Here is a 21,080-nt window from a genome sequence, read left to right as displayed (position 1 = left end):
GGCACATTGACAGGTTTTCCACCTTGTCGGCCTTTGTGTTTTTGTACCAGAACTCATTTTAAACGTTAATGGATGGCATGTTTCTTGGTCCAGATGTCAGTTTGGAAAGTAAAAGGATTCTTATATACCCCATGGTTATAGCGTGCCTGGGCTTAACTCTACTAATAAACATAAACTCCTTTCATTACAAACCCATTACAATTACAGTACCAAGCATTAGAAATACATCTCCCTCTCTCAAGATGGATTATTGCTCAGATTATTAGCTATAATGATGAAATACCGCTCCATGTTAAAACAGACCAGGACATTCAGAAATGAGAAGGATTAATGAGAGCAGTTAAACTCTCTTTATCTGATCAAAACAAAGCTTTTACATCCATTTCTCCTACATGGTTTATCTGCTGGTCAACCACATGGACTAGTAGTTGTGTGAGCAGTGTATCAGACATCACCCAGTCACACATAGAACTCCAAACTCCAAGGGCTATGATTCACTTTCACAACCACACAAATTCATTCTGAACATCACCCAAACAGCCTCTATAAATGCTGAGATTGGTCAGACATTGGTCGCATTCCAAGCCAACGATATTGTAGTCGTTGCCTTGCATCAACCAATGGTTGTGTGCCATGTCAGTGACTGTGCAGTCGGGCATCAGATTTCTACATCATGTGATATGGTTCGCTGATATGTTAAATACCTATCCAGGCGTTGTGAGATTTGGCAGGGGTCTGCAAAGTAGTCTGCCTGGAACATACCCATTCCTTCTTTATCTAGGTCACAGAGAGAAACTGCCTGTATAACGTAGACAGGGATTTGACTAAAAACAAGCATCTGGAAAACTCTGACCCTCACAATACCTGGCCCACAGCCCAGTCCTGTTCTGAGCCCCAGCAAGATCCCAGATCTCTCTCTCTCACTTTGCTTTCCCTCTCCCCATCTCTTTCTACTTCATCAAGGCAGTAATCAAGTCATTTAGCCATTGAGTGTTTTCAATTAAAGAAAAGTACATATTGGTTTACAGTCTCCCTGAGGAGAGGGTATACATTCACTCTGTATACTAACTGTATATTCCCTCTGTATACTAACTGTATATTCCCTCTATATACTAACTGTCCATTCCACCTGTATACTAACTGTATATTCCCTCTGTATACTAACTGTATATTCCCTCTATATACTAACTGTGCATTCCCCCTGTATACTAACTGTATATTCCCTCTGTATACTAACTGTATATTCCGCCTATATACTAACTGTGCATTCCCCCTGTATACTAACTGTATATTCCCCTGTATACTAACTATATATTCCCCCTGTATACTAACTGTATATTCCCCCTGTATACTAACTGTATATTCCCCCTATATACTAACTGTGTATTCCCCCTGTATACTAACTGTATATTCCCCCTGTATACTAACTGTGTATATTCCCTGTATACTAACTGTGTATTCCCCTTGTATACTAACTGTGTATTCCCCCTGTATACTAACTGTGTATTCCCCCTGTATACTAACTATATATTCCCCCTGTATACTAACTGTATATTCCCCTTATATACTAACTGTGCATTCCCCCTGTATACTAACTGTATATTCCCCCTGTATACTAACTGTGTATATTCCCTGTATACTAACTGTGTATATTGCCTGTATACTAACTGTATATTCCCCCTATATACTAACTGTGCATTCCCCCTGTATAATAACTGTATATTCCCCTGTATACTAACTATATATTCCCCCTGTATACTAACTGTATATTCCCTCTGTATACTAACTGTATATTCCCCCTATATACTAACTGTGTATTCCCCCTGTATACTAACTGTGTATATTTCCTGTATACTAACTGTATATTCCCCCTATATACTAACTGTATATCCCCCCTGTATACTAACTGTGTATTCCCCCTGTATACTAACTATATAGTCCCCCTGTATACTAACGGTATATTCCCCCTATATACTAACTGTGCATTCCCCCTGTATACTAACTGTATATTCCCCCTGTATACTAACTGTGTATATTCCCTGTATACTAACTGTGTATATTCCCTGTATACTAACTGTGTATTTCCCCTGTATACTAACTGTGTATTCCCCCTGTATACTAATTGTACATTCCCCCTGTATACTAACTGTATATTCCCCCTGTATACTAACTGTATATCCCCCCTGTATACTAACTGTATATTCCCCTGTATACTAACTGTATATTGTCCCTGTATACTAACTGTATATTCCCCTGTATACTAACTGTATATTCCCTGTATACTAACTGTATATTGTCCCTGTATACTAACTGTATATTGTCCCTGTATACTAACTGTGCATTCCCCCTGTATACTAACTGTATATCCCCCCTGTATACTAACTGTACATTCCCCCTGTATACTAACTGTATATTGTCCCTGTATACTAACTGTATATTCCCTGTATACTAACTGTATATTCCACCTGTATACTAACTATATATTGTCCCTGTATACTAACTGTATATTCCCTGTATACTAACTGTGCATTCCCCCTGTATACTAACTGTATATTCCCCGTATATTGTCCCTGTATACTAACTGTATATTCCCCCTGTATACTAACTGTATATTCCCCCCTGTATACTAACTGTATATTCCCCCTGTATACTAACTGTGGATTCCCCCTCTATACTAACTGTGGATTCCCCCTGTATACTAACTGTGGATTCCCCCTGTATACTAACTGTGCATTCCCCCTGTATACTAACTGTATATTCCCCCTGTATATGAACTGTATATTTAAGGTGCTGTCCTATAGAGTGATCAGTATGAAGGTGGTGACAGCAGAGAGATGTGATTATAAGAGCACCACTAGACTACAGACCTTTGAAGCCAGACAGAGTAGTAAGCACACACACATGTAAAATCCTACAGTTCAAAATGTGAGATTGTTTCATAGTGTTGAATTTCAGGCTATATTCTATGGGCCAGGGGGGTCAGTCGGGCTCACACACTTCATGTGCTAACCAGTGTGGAATACAGCAGAGAAACTATTCCTCTGGGACCGACCTCTCCTCTCCTCCAGTCTACCTCTCCTCTCCTCCAGTCTACCTCTCCTCTCCTCCAGTCTACCTCCCTCTCCTCCAGTCTACCTCTCCTCTCCTCCAGTCTACCTCTCCTCTCCTCCAGTCTACCTCTCCTCTCCTCCAGTCTACCTCTTCTCTCCTCCAGTCTACCTCTCCTCTCCTCCAGTCTACCTCTCCTCTCCTCCAGTCTACCTCCCTCTCCTCCAGTCTACCTCTTCTCTCCTCCAGTCTACCTCTCCTCTCCTCCAGTCTACCTCTCCTCTCCTCCAGTCTACCTCCCTCTCCTCCAGTCTACCTCTCCTCTCCTCCAGTCTACCTCCCTCTCCTCCAGTCTACCTCTCCTCTCCTCCAGTCTACCTCTCCTCTCCTCCAGTCTACCTCTTCTCTCCTCCAGTCTACCTCTCCTCTCCTCCAGTCTACCTCCCTCTCCTCCAGTCTACCTCTTCTCTCCTCCAGTCTACCTCTCCTCTCCTCCAGTCTACCTCTCCTCTCCTCCAGTCTACCCTCTTCTCTCCTCCAGTCTACCTCTTCTCTCCTCCAGTCTACCTCTCCTCTCCTCCAGTCTACATCTCCTCCTCCCTCCTCCAGTCCTCTCCTGTTCTCTGACTGCAGTATGTATGTGTGTTGGGTTATTCCAGGTGATTAGACCCAAGCATCAGTAATGTTCAAGAGAAGCTAATGAAACAACAACAAAGGAACAAACAATCATGTAATCTGAGGCATACGTCTGACATCAGAGCATGGTGATCTCACCAAAGTGTGTGTGTGTACACGTACCTGTCTGTGTGTGTGTGTGTGTGTGTGTACACGTATCTGTTGTGTGTGTGTGTGTGTGTGTGTACACGTATCTGTTGTGTGTGTGTGTGTGTGTGTGTGTACACGTATCTGTTGTGTGTGTGTGTGTGTGTACACGTATCTGTTGTGTGTGTGTGTGTGTGTGTGTGTGTGTGTGTGTGTGTGTGTGTGTACCTGTGCAGCCGGTGGTTCCCTTGCGTACAGAGTAGCCCTTGTCACAGTGGCAGATGAAGGATCCCTTGCTGTTCTCACAATTCCCACTCAGACAGATGTTAGGGTTCAGCTCACACTCATCAACATCTAGAGAGAGAGAGAGACAGAGACAGAGACAGAGACAGAAAGACAGAGACCAGAGAGACAGAGACAGAGAGAGAGAGAGAGAGAGAGAGGGAGAGAGCGAGGAGAGAGAGCGCGCGAGAGAGAGAGAGAGAGCGAGAGAGAGCGAGCGGCGAGAGGGAGAGAGAGAGAGAGAGAGAGAGAGAGAGAGAGAGAGAGAGAGAGACAGTGAGAGATGATCAGTGAAAAGAGAGGTAGAATCACAAGACCTGGACCACAAACATCCAATAGAAGAAAGTACATATCCACTCAGTGTTTATTGTTCCATGTTTCTAACAGCCAGTGATGAGTCTATCACTACTTGTATAACTACTTGTGTTACTAGCTATACTACAGATCTCCCTGAGACAGCATGGAGTGGGCAGACATGTCCTTTCTCCTTAGACACACTTTCAGACCTAAAAATAAAACCTCCAGAAAGAGTCTTTATTCTGACCAAAAAAGGACCCCTGCACTGCCCTGCGCTGTGTGTAGACTTAAAGTGTGTGTGTGTTTACACTCAGTAAGATCCCTACTCTAACGCCAGTCTTACATCAGTCTTGTCATATTCTTCATATTTTACTCAGTAAAAATCAGACGTCTGAATGCCAAGCATTCCTACCTCATCTGACTGACACACACAGACACAAAGTCATATTATTTTCATGAGTCATCTTGGACAACCTTTATGCTAATATTATATTGTCAGGATAAATCAATAGAAATGTTGTTGTATAAAGAGAAATAGTAGATTTATTGTGTTGCTGCCTGTTCCCCTGTGTGTCTGGAGGAACAGAGAACACTGAACATGTAAATCACAACTAACACTGTCACTGAATACATGTCTCACCGTTCAAAACTAACAACAATACTGAATACATGTCTCACCGTTCAAAACTAACAACAATACTGAATACATGTCTCACCGTTCAAAACTAACAACAATACTGAATACATGTCTCACCGTTCAAAACGAACAACAATACTGAATACATGTCTCACCGTTCAAAACTAACAACAATACTGAATACATGTCTCACCGTTCAAAACTAACAACAATACTGAATACATGTCTCACCGTTCAAAACTAACAACAATACTGAATACATGTCTCACCATGTGATACTAACAACAATACTGAATACATGTCTCACCGTTCAAAACTAACAACAATACTGAATACGTCTCACCATGTGATACTAACAACAATACTGAATACATGTCTCACCGTTCAAAACTAACAACAATACTGAATACATGTCTCACCGTTCAAAACTAACAACAATACTGAATACATGTCTCACCGTGTGATACTAACAACAATACTGAATACATGTTTCACCGTTCAAAACTAACAACAATACTGAATACATGTCTCACCATTCAAAACTAACAACAATACTGAATACATGTCTCACCGTGTGATACTAACAACAATACTGAATACATGTCTCACCGTTCAAAACTAACAACAATACTGAATACGTCTCACCGTTCAAAACTAACAACAATACTGAATACATGTCTCACCGTGTGATACTAACAACGATACTGAATACATGTCACACCATGTGATACTAACAACAATACTGAATACGTCTCACCGTTCAAAACTAACAACAATACTGAATACATGTCTCACCGTTCAAAACTAACAACAATACTGAATACATGTCTCACTGTGTGATACTAACAACAATACTGAATACATGTCTCACCGTTCAAAGCTAACAACAATACTGAATACATGTCTCACCGTTCAAAGCTAACAACAATACTGAATACATGTCTCACCGTTCAAAACTAACAACAATACTGAATACATGTCACACCATGTGATACTAACAACAATACTGAATACGTGTCTCACCGTTCAAAACTAACAACAATACTGAATACATGTCTCACCATGTGATACTAACAACAATACTGAATACATGTCTCACTGTTCAAAACTAACAACAATACTGAATACATGTCTCACCATTCAAAACTAACAACAATACTGAATACATGTCTCACCGTTCAAAACTAACAACAATACTGAATACATGTCTCACCATGTGATACTAACAACAATACTGAATACATGTCTCACCATTCAAAACTAACAACAATACTGAATACATGTCACACCGTTCAAAACTAACAACAATACTGAATACATGTCTCACCGTTCAAAACTAACAACAATACTGAATACGTCTCACCATGTGATACTAACAACAATACTGAATACGTCTCACCGTTCAAAACTAACAACAATACTAAATACATGTCTCACCGTTCAAAACTAACAAGAATACTGAATACATGTCTCACCGTTCAAAACTAACAACAATACTGAATACATGTCTCACTGTGTGATACTAACAACAATACTGAATACATGTCACACCGTTCAAAACTAACAACAATACTGAATACACGTCTCAGCATGTGATACTAACAACAATACTGAATACATGTCTCACCGTTCAAAACTAACAACAATACTGAATACGTCTCACCATGTGATACTAACAACAATACTGAATACATGTCTCACCGTTCAAAACTAACAACAATACTGAATACATGTCTCACCGTTCAAAACTAACAACAATACTGAATACATGTCTCACCGTGTGATACTAACAACAATACTGAATACATGTCTCACCGTTCAAAACTAACAACAATACTGAATACATGTCTCACCATTCAAAACTAACAACAATACTGAATACATGTCTCACCGTGTGATACTAACAACAATACTGAATACATGTCTCACCGTTCAAAACTAACAACAATACTGAATACATGTCTCACCGTTCAAAACTAACAACAATACTGAATACATGTCTCACCGTGTGATACTAACAACGATACTGAATACATGTCACACCATGTGATACTAACAACAATACTGAATACGTCTCACCGTTCAAAACTAACAACAATACTGAATACATGTCTCACCGTTCAAAACTAACAACAATACTGAATACATGTCTCACTGTGTGATACTAACAACAATACTGAATACATGTCTCACCGTTCAAAGCTAACAACAATACTGAATACATGTCACACCGTTCAAAACTAACAACAATACTGAATACATGTCTCACCGTTCAAAACTAACAACAATACTGAATACATGTCACACCATGTGATACTAACAACAATACTGAATACGTGTCTCACCGTTCAAAACTAACAACAATACTGAATACATGTCTCACCATGTGATACTAACAACAATACTGAATACATGTCTCACCGTTCAAAACTAACAACAATACTGAATACATGTCTCACCATTCAAAACTAACAACAATACTGAATACATGTCTCACCGTTCAAAACTAACAACAATACTGAATACATGTCTCACCATGTGATACTAACAACAATACTGAATACATGTCTCACCATTCAAAACTAACAACAATACTGAATACATGTCTCACTGTTCAAAACTAACAACAATACTGAATACATGTCACACCGTTCAAAACTAACAACAATACTGAATACATGTCTCACCGTTCAAAACTAACAACAATACTGAATACGTCTCACCATGTGATACTAACAACAATACTGAATACGTCTCACCGTTCAAAACTAACAACAATACTAAATACATGTCTCACCGTTCAAAACTAACAAGAATACTGAATACATGTCTCACCGTTCAAAACTAACAACAATACTGAATACATGTCTCACTGTGTGATACTAACAACAATACTGAATACATGTCACACCGTTCAAAACTAACAACAATACTGAATACATGTCTCACTGTGTGATACTAACAACAATACTGAATACATGTCTCACCGTTCAAAACTAACAACAATACTGAATACATGTTTTACTGTGTGATACTAACAACAATACTGGATACATGTCTCACCATGTGATACTAACAACAATACTGAATACATGTCTCACCGTTCAAAACTAACAACAATACTGAATACATGTCTCACCGTTCAAAACTAACAACAATATGGAATACATGTCTCACCGTTCAAAACTAACAACAATACTGAATACATGTCTCACCGTGTGATACTAACAACAATACTGAATACATGTCACACCGTTCACAACTAACAACAATACTGAATACATGTCTCACCGTTCAAAACTACCAACAATACTGAATACATGTCTCACCGTGTGATACTAACAACAATACTGAATACATGTCACACCGTTCAAAACTAACAACAACACTGAATACATGTCTCACCGTTCAAAACTAACAACAATACTGAATACATGTCTCACCGTGTGATACTAACAACAATACTGAATACATGTCACACCGTTCATAACTAACAACAATACTGAATACATGTCTCACCGTGTGATAATAACAACAATACTGAATACATGTCTCACTGTGTGATACTAACAACAATACTGAATACATGTCTCACCGTTCAAAACTAACAACAATACTGAATACATGTCTCACTGTTCAAAACTAACAACAATACTGAATACATGTCACACCGTTCAAAACTAACAACAATACTGAATACATGTCTCACCGTTCAAAACTAACAACAATACTGAATACGTCTCACCATGTGATACTAACAACAATACTGAATACGTCTCACCGTTCAAAACTAACAACAATACTAAATACATGTCTCACCGTTCAAAACTAACAAGAATACTGAATACATGTCTCACCGTTCAAAACTAACAACAATACTGAATACATGTCTCACTGTGTGATACTAACAACAATACTGAATACATGTCACACCGTTCAAAACTAACAACAATACTGAATACATGTCTCACTGTGTGATACTAACAACAATACTGAATACATGTCTCACCGTTCAAAACTAACAACAATACTGAATACATGTTTTACTGTGTGGTACTAACAACAATACTGGATACATGTCTCACCATGTGATACTAACAACAATACTGAATACATGTCTCACCGTTCAAAACTAACAACAATACTGAATACATGTCTCACCGTTCAAAACTAACAACAATATGGAATACATGTCTCACCGTTCAAAACTAACAACAATACTGAATACATGTCTCACCGTGTGATACTAACAACAATACTGAATACATGTCACACCGTTCAAAACTAACAACAATACTGAATACATGTCTCACCGTTCAAAACTACCAACAATACTGAATACATGTCTCACCGTGTGATACTAACAACAATACTGAATACATGTCACACCGTTCAAAACTAACAACAACACTGAATACATGTCTCACCGTTCAAAACTAACAACAATACTGAATACATGTCTCACCGTGTGATACTAACAACAATACTGAATACATGTCACACCGTTCATAACTAACAACAATACTGAATACATGTCTCACCGTGTGATACTAACAACAATACTGAATACATGTCTCACTGTGTGATACTAACAACAATACTGAATACATGTCTCACCGTTCAAAACTAACAACAATACTGAATACATGTCTCACCGTTCAAAACTAACAACAATACTGAATACATGTCTCACCGTTCAAAACAAACAACAATACTGAATACATGTCTCACCGTTCAAAACGAACAACAATACTGAATACATGTCTCACCGTTCAAAACTAACAACAATACTGAATACATGTCTCACCGTTCAAAACTAACAACAATACTGAATACATGTCTCACCGTTCAAAACTAACAACAATACTGAATACATGTCTCACCATGTGATACTAACAACAATACTGAATACATGTCTCACCGTTCAAAACTAACAACAATACTGAATACGTCTCACCATGTGATACTAACAACAATACTGAATACATGTCTCACCGTTCAAAACTAACAACAATACTGAATACATGTCTCACCGTTCAAAACTAACAACAATACTGAATACATGTCTCACCGTGTGATACTAACAACGATACTGAATACATGTCACACCATGTGATACTAACAACAATACTGAATACGTCTCACCGTTCAAAACTAACAACAATACTGAATACATGTCTCACCGTTCAAAACTAACAACAATACTGAATACATGTCTCACTGTGTGATACTAACAACAATACTGAATACATGTCTCACCGTTCAAAGCTAACAACAATACTGAATACATGTCTCACCGTTCAAAGCTAACAACAATACTGAATACATGTCTCACCGTTCAAAACTAACAACAATACTGAATACATGTCACACCATGTGATACTAACAACAATACTGAATACGTGTCTCACCGTTCAAAACTAACAACAATACTGAATACATGTCTCACCATGTGATACTAACAACAATACTGAATACATGTCTCACTGTTCAAAACTAACAACAATACTGAATACATGTCTCACCATTCAAAACTAACAACAATACTGAATACATGTCTCACCGTTCAAAACTAACAACAATACTGAATACATGTCTCACCATGTGATACTAACAACAATACTGAATACATGTCTCACCATTCAAAACTAACAACAATACTGAATACATGTCTCACTGTTCAAAACTAACAACAATACTGAATACATGTCACACCGTTCAAAACTAACAACAATACTGAATACATGTCTCACCGTTCAAAACTAACAACAATACTGAATACGTCTCACCATGTGATACTAACAACAATACTGAATACGTCTCACCGTTCAAAACTAACAACAATACTAAATACGTCTCACCGTTCAAAACTAACAAGAATACTGAATACATGTCTCACCGTTCAAAACTAACAACAATACTGAATACATGTCTCACTGTGTGATACTAACAACAATACTGAATACATGTCACACCGTTCAAAACTAACAACAATACTGAATACACGTCTCAGCATGTGATACTAACAACAATACTGAATACATGTCTCACCGTTCAAAACTAACAACAATACTGAATACGTCTCACCATGTGATACTAACAACAATACTGAATACATGTCTCACCGTTCAAAACTAACAACAATACTGAATACATGTCTCACCGTTCAAAACTAACAACAATACTGAATACATGTCTCACCGTGTGATACTAACAACAATACTGAATACATGTCTCACCGTTCAAAACTAACAACAATACTGAATACATGTCTCACCATTCAAAACTAACAACAATACTGAATACATGTCTCACCGTGTGATACTAACAACAATACTGAATACATGTCTCACCGTTCAAAACTAACAACAATACTGAATACATGTCTCACCGTTCAAAACTAACAACAATACTGAATACATGTCTCACCGTGTGATACTAACAACGATACTGAATACATGTCACACCATGTGATACTAACAACAATACTGAATACGTCTCACCGTTCAAAACTAACAACAATACTGAATACATGTCTCACCGTTCAAAACTAACAACAATACTGAATACATGTCTCACTGTGTGATACTAACAACAATACTGAATACATGTCTCACCGTTCAAAGCTAACAACAATACTGAATACATGTCACACCGTTCAAAACTAACAACAATACTGAATACATGTCTCACCGTTCAAAACTAACAACAATACTGAATACATGTCACACCATGTGATACTAACAACAATACTGAATACGTGTCTCACCGTTCAAAACTAACAACAATACTGAATACATGTCTCACCATGTGATACTAACAACAATACTGAATACATGTCTCACCGTTCAAAACTAACAACAATACTGAATACATGTCTCACCATTCAAAACTAACAACAATACTGAATACATGTCTCACCGTTCAAAACTAACAACAATACTGAATACATGTCTCACCATGTGATACTAACAACAATACTGAATACATGTCTCACCGTTCAAAACTAACAACAATACTGAATACATGTCTCACTGTTCAAAACTAACAACAATACTGAATACATGTCACACCGTTCAAAACTAACAACAATACTGAATACATGTCTCACCGTTCAAAACTAACAACAATACTGAATACGTCTCACCATGTGATACTAACAACAATACTGAATACGTCTCACCGTTCAAAACTAACAACAATACTAAATACATGTCTCACCGTTCAAAACTAACAAGAATACTGAATACATGTCTCACCGTTCAAAACTAACAACAATACTGAATACATGTCTCACTGTGTGATACTAACAACAATACTGAATACATGTCACACCGTTCAAAACTAACAACAATACTGAATACATGTCTCACTGTGTGATACTAACAACAATACTGAATACATGTCTCACCGTTCAAAACTAACAACAATACTGAATACATGTTTTACTGTGTGATACTAACAACAATACTGGATACATGTCTCACCATGTGATACTAACAACAATACTGAATACATGTCTCACCGTTCAAAACTAACAACAATACTGAATACATGTCTCACCGTTCAAAACTAACAACAATATGGAATACATGTCTCACCGTTCAAAACTAACAACAATACTGAATACATGTCTCACCGTGTGATACTAACAACAATACTGAATACATGTCACACCGTTCACAACTAACAACAATACTGAATACATGTCTCACCGTTCAAAACTACCAACAATACTGAATACATGTCTCACCGTGTGATACTAACAACAATACTGAATACATGTCACACCGTTCAAAACTAACAACAACACTGAATACATGTCTCACCGTTCAAAACTAACAACAATACTGAATACATGTCTCACCGTGTGATACTAACAACAATACTGAATACATGTCACACCGTTCATAACTAACAACAATACTGAATACATGTCTCACCGTGTGATACTAACAACAATACTGAATACATGTCTCACTGTGTGATACTAACAACAATACTGAATACATGTCTCACCGTTCAAAACTAACAACAATACTGAATACATGTCTCACTGTTCAAAACTAACAACAATACTGAATACATGTCACACCGTTCAAAACTAACAACAATACTGAATACATGTCTCACCGTTCAAAACTAACAACAATACTGAATACGTCTCACCATGTGATACTAACAACAATACTGAATACGTCTCACCGTTCAAAACTAACAACAATACTAAATACATGTCTCACCGTTCAAAACTAACAAGAATACTGAATACATGTCTCACCGTTCAAAACTAACAACAATACTGAATACATGTCTCACTGTGTGATACTAACAACAATACTGAATACATGTCACACCGTTCAAAACTAACAACAATACTGAATACATGTCTCACTGTGTGATACTAACAACAATACTGAATACATGTCTCACCGTTCAAAACTAACAACAATACTGAATACATGTTTTACTGTGTGGTACTAACAACAATACTGGATACATGTCTCACCATGTGATACTAACAACAATACTGAATACATGTCTCACCGTTCAAAACTAACAACAATACTGAATACATGTCTCACCGTTCAAAACTAACAACAATATGGAATACATGTCTCACCGTTCAAAACTAACAACAATACTGAATACATGTCTCACCGTGTGATACTAACAACAATACTGAATACATGTCACACCGTTCAAAACTAACAACAATACTGAATACATGTCTCACCGTTCAAAACTACCAACAATACTGAATACATGTCTCACCGTGTGATACTAACAACAATACTGAATACATGTCACACCGTTCAAAACTAACAACAACACTGAATACATGTCTCACCGTTCAAAACTAACAACAATACTGAATACATGTCTCACCGTGTGATACTAACAACAATACTGAATACATGTCACACCGTTCATAACTAACAACAATACTGAATACATGTCTCACCGTGTGATACTAACAACAATACTGAATACATGTCTCACTGTGTGATACTAACAACAATACTGAATACATGTCTCACCGTTCAAAACTAACAACAATACTGAATACATGTCTCACCGTTCAAAACTAACAACAATACTGAATACATGTCTCACCGTTCAAAACTAACAACAATACTGAATACATGTCTCACCATGTGATACTATGTACATGTATGTGAGAGTTTACCCACACAACTCTACTGGGGGCTGTTAGGTAGTTGTAGTTCTTGAAGCTGTGGCGTAGTCCCACTCCTTCCCTGTTGTTTTGTATTGATTAGACAGCAAAGTGAATGACAGAGGGGAAAGGTAGGAGGAGAGGGGACAGGCTGTTCTAGAATAGCAGAGGGTCAGATTGGAACCCCACGCTCACAATGGTACATGTATTCTGGAGGCAGTGGCTTAGAGCGCTACACAGGTAGGTTAGTTACCCAGACAGGTCTTCATATCTTCAGAAGACATGAATCCATCGAAGCAGAGACACTGGTACTCTCCTGGGATGTTGGTACACTGGCCTCCGTCACAGATGTCTGGACTGTCCTCACACTCATCAATGTCTGGAGGGAGACAGAATAACACATTCACTAGAACACTCATCAATACAACAGACACACATATGTCTGTAAGGACAGAAAAGGACAGAACTGTAGACAGACAGTCTGCGGAGCATAGACCAGTTCACATTCATACCAGCTGAGGAAAGACATCTTGCATAGCTGCTCACCTGGCAACCAACAGTAAACAGGAGAAAACATGGAGAAATGGTAAGATTAGTCAACAATGTGCTTCTGTGTTTCTATTTATTGTACCATTTTGTATGATTTGGGCGGTTGTATCTCTCCCTGGTAACAGAGCCAATGGGAGTCATGTGTTGAGAGGGATGAGACCGTTATCAAAGGAAATGATTCCCAGTACTCTCATAGGGCTCTGTCTGGAGGTAGGACGTCTATGTCTCTCTGTCTAGGAACACAGTGTATTTAAGTGTTATAGGGCTCTCCCTGGCTCCTGGTGAACAAATAGGCAAACAGACTCAGGTTGGGTTGAAGTAGGGGTGGAGGACAAAGAGACATAGAGTGAGATTGAGAGTGAGAGTGAGAGTGAGAGAGGGAGAGAGGGAGAGAGAGAGAGAGAGAGAGAGAGAGAGAGAGAGAGATAGGGAGAGAGGGAGAGAGGGAGAGAGGGAGAGAGAGAGAGAGGGAGAGGGAGAGAGGGAGAGAGGGGGAGAGAGAGAGAGAGGGAGAGAGAGAGAGAGAGAGAGAGAGAGAGAGAGAGAGAGATCATCTAAAAGTCCTACTGACCAGTGCAGGTCCTGAGGTCTGGCATCAGGGCGTATCCAGAGCGACAGCTGCACTCATAGCTCCCCTCTGAGTTGGTACAGAATGTCTCACAACCTCCGTTCTGGATCGTACACTCATCAATGTCTGCATGGAGGAGGGAATGAACACACATACATGTTACTACACACACATCATAAGAATGAAACATAACTTGAGACATGCTCATAACTCTTCCTATCCTATACATCAAGCATTTCTGCCATTTAAGTCTCAAGGATTTGGTCGCCATGGCTACAAACACTGGTTCATATGACACAAAAACAAATAGTACTATAACAACACCCCTTTCCTGTTTTAAGGACGCAGACAAATCCCTATACTAGTTGAATAATAGAGAACTAACAGTGTAGTAGTTGGAACAGAGTTATCTTACCGACACAGGCCAGTCTGTCCTCTGTGGATTTATATCCAGTATCACAGGAACACTGGTAACGTCCAATCATATTCACACACTGACCGTTCCGACACAGCTTCTCACTCAGTTCACACTCATTAATATCTGTGGAACACACACACACAGACACAGACACAGACACACACACACACACACACACACACACACACACACACACACACACACACACACACACACACACACACACACACACACACCACACACACACACACACACACACACACACACACACACACACACACACACACACCATTAACCAGGCCATTAAAAACAACCCCACCACTAAACACAGTTGTTCCATCTTGTCTCTGCATGTGGAGATGATTGTGAAGCTGTTGGACTATAGATCATCCTCCTCCTTTAGTCCTAGAGACTTCCCTTTCTAAATCAGCTACAAAACACAAGCAGAGGCAAGATGGGTAAGGATGAGTCATCAACTCTCACACACACTCATATGCACGTGCACACACACACACACACACACACAAACATGAACGCACACACACGCTCCAGTCATAGCATAGCATCAGTCCATTCCAGTGCAGTCATTGGAGTAGCTAGTCTCCATAGCATGTCTGTATAATGTGAAGTGTTCCAGATGGTCATAGAACCAGTCCCACTCTACATACCTAGCTATCATCTATCACCCCAATACATCCCATACATTCATATACACATCCAGCCATTTAGCCCAGACACACCGAGACACACACACACACACTAGGGTTTCATATTTTCCAGAGAATCTACACATTTTTCTTCCTGAGAAAATGTCAAGAAATGACCGGGCATCCTGGTATTCCTGTTCAAACCGGATGTGCTGTTTAAAATAACATTCTGGACATTCGGGACATTCTGATAGGATTATACCACTGTCAATGGAAAAATCTACACATGAATCTAACATTTTCTTTTTGTATTTGTTGCAATTGAATCAACTCAAAGTTCTCTCAAAGTCACCACACTATTTCATTGATGTGTCCTAGTTTTAAGGTAGCCTACACTCTTAATAAAAGGGTTTCAGGGATCTTCAGCTGTCCCTGGTTGAAGGGGTTTTACCCGAAACCAAAAGGGTTCTACCTGAAACCAAAAGGGTTCTACCTGGAACCAAAAGGGTTCTACCTGGAACCAATTTGGGTTCTTCAAAGGGTTCTCCTATGGGGACAGCCAAATAACACTTTTAGGTTCTAAACAGCACCTTTCTTTTAAGAGTGTGGGCCTATGAACCACTGTTGGCCGACTGGTCAAATATTATGAGGTCTAGTGAAAATGACATTAGTTACCTTTGACTGAAAGCTGTCAGGCAGCTTGTTGGCCCTTTTCTCTCTCCATGCACCTGGCTACCGGGGGAATTTGGGAAGGTTGTGGCTGTTTTTACTTCATGATAACCGCTTATTGTGGTGACTGTCACAGGGAACATCAGATTCTCCGCTAAACAAACAGGCCTAGGCTAGCAGAGATTCTGCACCATGGATAGCGCAGTTGATCAATGGCCCGTGAATCTGACCAGTAGCCCACCGTGTACCCGCTTTTGTTCACATAACATCATGAAACAATGTTGCAAATGTCTATTTCCTCAAGCTCTTTTGGGGACACAGTGTATCAGCCGTTCTGTGATTAGCAACAGTTTATATATTGAGCCTCTGGCAGTGCCACATGTTAGTTTGGAGATTTGAATGTGAGATGGAGAATGAGGATGGACATTGTCTACCATAACTGTGTCGAGAGCCTGCACATATACTAAGCAATTACATGTATAGAAGCCATTCAAGTTGCCTAAGGGATGTTTTCTATAGGCGACTTTATGTTGAGTAAATATGGTATGCTGCTAGTGTTGTGAAGACTGTTCTAATGTAGCCTATGAATGAAGCCAGAGAGTTGTACATTTTGAGTATTTTTGCATCTTGGCTGATTTAGCCGTCTCTTTCTCTGCATATCCTCTCACCAGTAGTGCCATGTTGAGGGATTCTTGGGGAGGTTGTGGCCTCCCTGATCTACTGCTGACCTCTATAGCCTGCAGACCTACTTCCTGTTTGCAATGACATGGTAGGAGAACACGCCGAATTTATGGCAACTTTGTGTAAGCACAAGCGCACACACACACTGAGCGTTGATGATTGATCATGCTGATAGCAGAGCAGACAAAGCCATAGAGAAGACAGATTTAGACATTGCATATCATGTAACAGTTCCATTTTTGATCACGCTATTCATATAAATAATTGATTCTAATTTATTGGTTTCTTTCCATTATTTATGCCAGGAAATGAGAATACATTTTGGCGGGAAGCCCTAACACACACACACACACACACACACACACACACACACACACACACACACACACACACACCCCCCCCCCCGCGCATGCAGCCCCCATCTAGCCCACAGATACTTATTAGAGGACAAATCTGCTGCTTCCTTAAAGTAGACATGCCCCTGGCCCAGTCACATTACTGTACACTTCCTTCCTTCCTTCCTCTCTTCCTTCCTTCCTTCCCCTCCCTTCCTTCCTTCCTTCCTTCCTGCCTTCCTTCCTTCCTTCCTTCATTATTTCCATCCATTTTTAATTAAACTGATCAGGTTGGGGTGATGAAACTAATACTGTAGGTCGGACTGCGTGCTTTAACCTATCCATCTACATACAGGTCAGTGAGGAACTCAAGGAAGGAAAGAAGAAAGGAAGGATGAAGCCTAGAAGTAATGGAACATAGGCCTATGTGACGCCTGGTCTCACACTGATGACCTCATCACTCACCGAGACAGGCGGATCCGTCGGGGGCGATCTCGTGTCCGTCGGGACACACACACTGGAAGCTGCCCTCGTTGTTCACACACTCACCACCGCGACACAGCAGAGGGTTCCGCTCACACTCATCAATGTCTGGGAGGAGAGAACACAGAGCGAGAGAGACACACACACACACACACACAAAGAATGAAAAAGAGAGAGAGCGAGAGTCACATAAGTCTGACTATTTATCCATATTTTCTCATCTGTAGTCATTACTACTTTGTGGGAATAATAAATATAATTTCACTCAGTCAGGAATGTGTTCAAAGCCAAGCCATGGCTATTACATTCATAAATAAAGAAATAAACCATTGAACATTTTCACAGATGTCAGAACATTATGACCAGTAATTGCATATAAAAGCGTCTGGATACTGGAGTGTGTGTGTGTAAATCAAGCAGTAAAATACAATTATCCAGAGAAAAATGGCACTGTGGGTTGAGAGTATAGGGAGTGATCTGAGAGTGCTCTAAATGTATGGCTGGTATTCCCATAAAGGCTGTAACACGCACACAGCACAGGCCTGGGGAGCGAATCACCCTCTCTTCCTCTTCCTCTTCCACACACACACACACACACACACACACACACACACACACACACACACACACACACACACACACACACACACACACACACACAAACACACACGGTGCCTGAGTACTGGGTCTGTAACAGGATGTCAGCATGGCAGGACTCCCCTGCCCTGATCCACTTCATAGAGAGTTTTAAAGGCCTGTGGCAGAGTTACTATGGAGATGGAGTTACTATGGAGATGGAGTTACTATGGAGATGGAGTTACTATGGAGATGCAGTTTCCTTATATGTTATTATGTTATTATAGACTGAATATGTTTTCATCTGTCATGTACTCCACTATACAGTACTGATAGAGGTAGAGGTAGAATCTAGTACTGGGATGGGACAGCTGTTCAGATGTGTCCAGGTGTGTTCAGGTGTGTTCAGGTCTGTCCAGTTGTGTTCAGGTCTGTCCAGGTGTGTTAAGGTGTATTCGGTTGTGTCAAGGTGTGTTAAGGTGTGTTCAGTTGTGTCCAGTTGTTTCCAGGTGTGTCCAGGTGTGTGCAGGTGTGTGCAGGTGTGCCCAGGTGTGTGCAGGTGTGTGCAGATGTGTTAAGGTGTATCCAGGTGTGTGCAAGTGTGTCCAGGTGTGTCCAGGTGTGTTCAGGTGTGTTCAGGTGTGTTCAGGTGTGTTTAGGTCCTCTACTCACCCATGCAGTTCTTCATCATCATGAAGCCACTCTCGTAACCTTCAAAACATTCACACTCGAAGTCCCCACCTGTGTTCACACACGTGCCCTGACCACACAGGTCTGGAGAGATACGGCACTCGTCGATGTCTGATGACACACATCACAGTTAGTTTCCAAAAACACATTAAGAGACATTGCATTGTGAGTAAGGTAGAATTTTTGACGCACTGTTTTGACATGTACTATCTTGTGTGTCTGAAAGCTTTAGACGGAGCTCTAGATGTATGTTCTGTATGAACTGTAGACTGACCTGTACAGTTCCTCTCATCAGAGTCCAGAGCGAAGCCGTTGTCACAGCGACAACGGAAACTACCGATGGTGTTCCGACACTTCCCATTGGAGCACAAGCTGTGGATCATCTTACACTCATTTATATCTAAGAAAGAGGGAAGTAAAGAGGGATGGGGGATAGAGAGAGAGATAGATAGAGAGAAAAACAAAGAGAGAGAGAGACTTATTATCTATTTCACTTGCTTTGGCAATGTAAACATATGTTTCCCATGCCAATAAAGCCCTTTGAATCAAATTGAGAGAGAGAGAGAGAGAGAGAGAGATAGAGAGGTTACAGCAGGTTTTTGAGTTTGTTCACATGTTATTTTGTTGTCATTTCCCCTAGGTTTTGCTCACCTGAAGTAGAGTATATTGTGATAAATTGCAGGCCACACTACTTGCCTAGAGAGTTCTCAGCTATACTTTTAGTGGCTGTTTATTTACCACCACAGACAGATGCCGGCACTAAGACCGCACTCGGCCAGCTGTATAAGGAAATAAGCAAACAGGAAACCACTCACCCAGAGGCGGCGCTCCTAGTGGCCGGAGACTTTAATGCAGGGAAACTGAAATCAGTTCTACCAAATTTCTATCAACATGTTAAATGTGCAACCAGAGGGGAAAAAAATGTAGACCACCTTTACTCCACACACAGAGACGCGTACAAAGCTCTCCCTCGCCCTCCATTTGGTAAATCCGACCACAACTCTATCCTCCTGATTCCTGCTTACAAGCAAAAATTAAAGCAGGAAGCACCAGTGACTCGGTCTATAAAAAAGTGGTCAGATGAAGCAGATGCTAAACTACAGGACTGTTTTTGCTATCACAGACTGGAACCTGTTCCGGGATTCTTCCGATGGCATTGAGGAGTACACCACATCAGTCACTGGATTCATCAATAAGTGCATCGATGACGTTGTCCCCACAGTGACTGTACGTACATACCCCAACCAGAAGCCATGGATT

General features: G+C 40.0%; 1 protein-coding gene across 6 annotated transcripts in view; it reads right to left on the bottom strand.

Moving 5' to 3' along the window:
- LOC106593245 (fibrillin-1) overlaps positions 1–21,080 on the bottom strand; it is a 169,848-nt gene that overhangs the window by 65,224 nt on the left and 83,544 nt on the right. For all 6 annotated transcript variants that reach the window (XR_014382842.1, XR_014382844.1, XR_014382843.1 and 3 more), the window contains exons 26-32: positions 20,095–20,220; positions 19,803–19,931; positions 18,537–18,662; positions 15,737–15,862; positions 15,325–15,447; positions 14,458–14,583; positions 4,039–4,164 (exon numbers count right to left, since the gene is read on the bottom strand). Coding sequence is in view for 3 of the 6 variants with exons in the window: in XM_082969630.1 (XP_082825756.1) it covers positions 4,039–4,164; positions 14,458–14,583; positions 15,325–15,447; positions 15,737–15,862; positions 18,537–18,662; positions 19,803–19,931; positions 20,095–20,220 (882 nt within the window). In the remaining 3 variants the exon portion in view is untranslated. The remainder of the gene's footprint in view (positions 1–4,038; positions 4,165–14,457; positions 14,584–15,324; positions 15,448–15,736; positions 15,863–18,536; positions 18,663–19,802; positions 19,932–20,094; positions 20,221–21,080) is intronic.

The sequence above is a fragment of the Salmo salar genome, chromosome 26, assembly GCF_965601325.2.
Source record: "Salmo salar chromosome 26, fSalSal1, whole genome shotgun sequence".
Taxonomy (NCBI): domain Eukaryota; kingdom Metazoa; phylum Chordata; class Actinopteri; order Salmoniformes; family Salmonidae; genus Salmo; species Salmo salar.
Note: the sequence above shows the minus strand (reverse complement) of the source record. Positions and strands in the feature narration are given on the sequence as shown.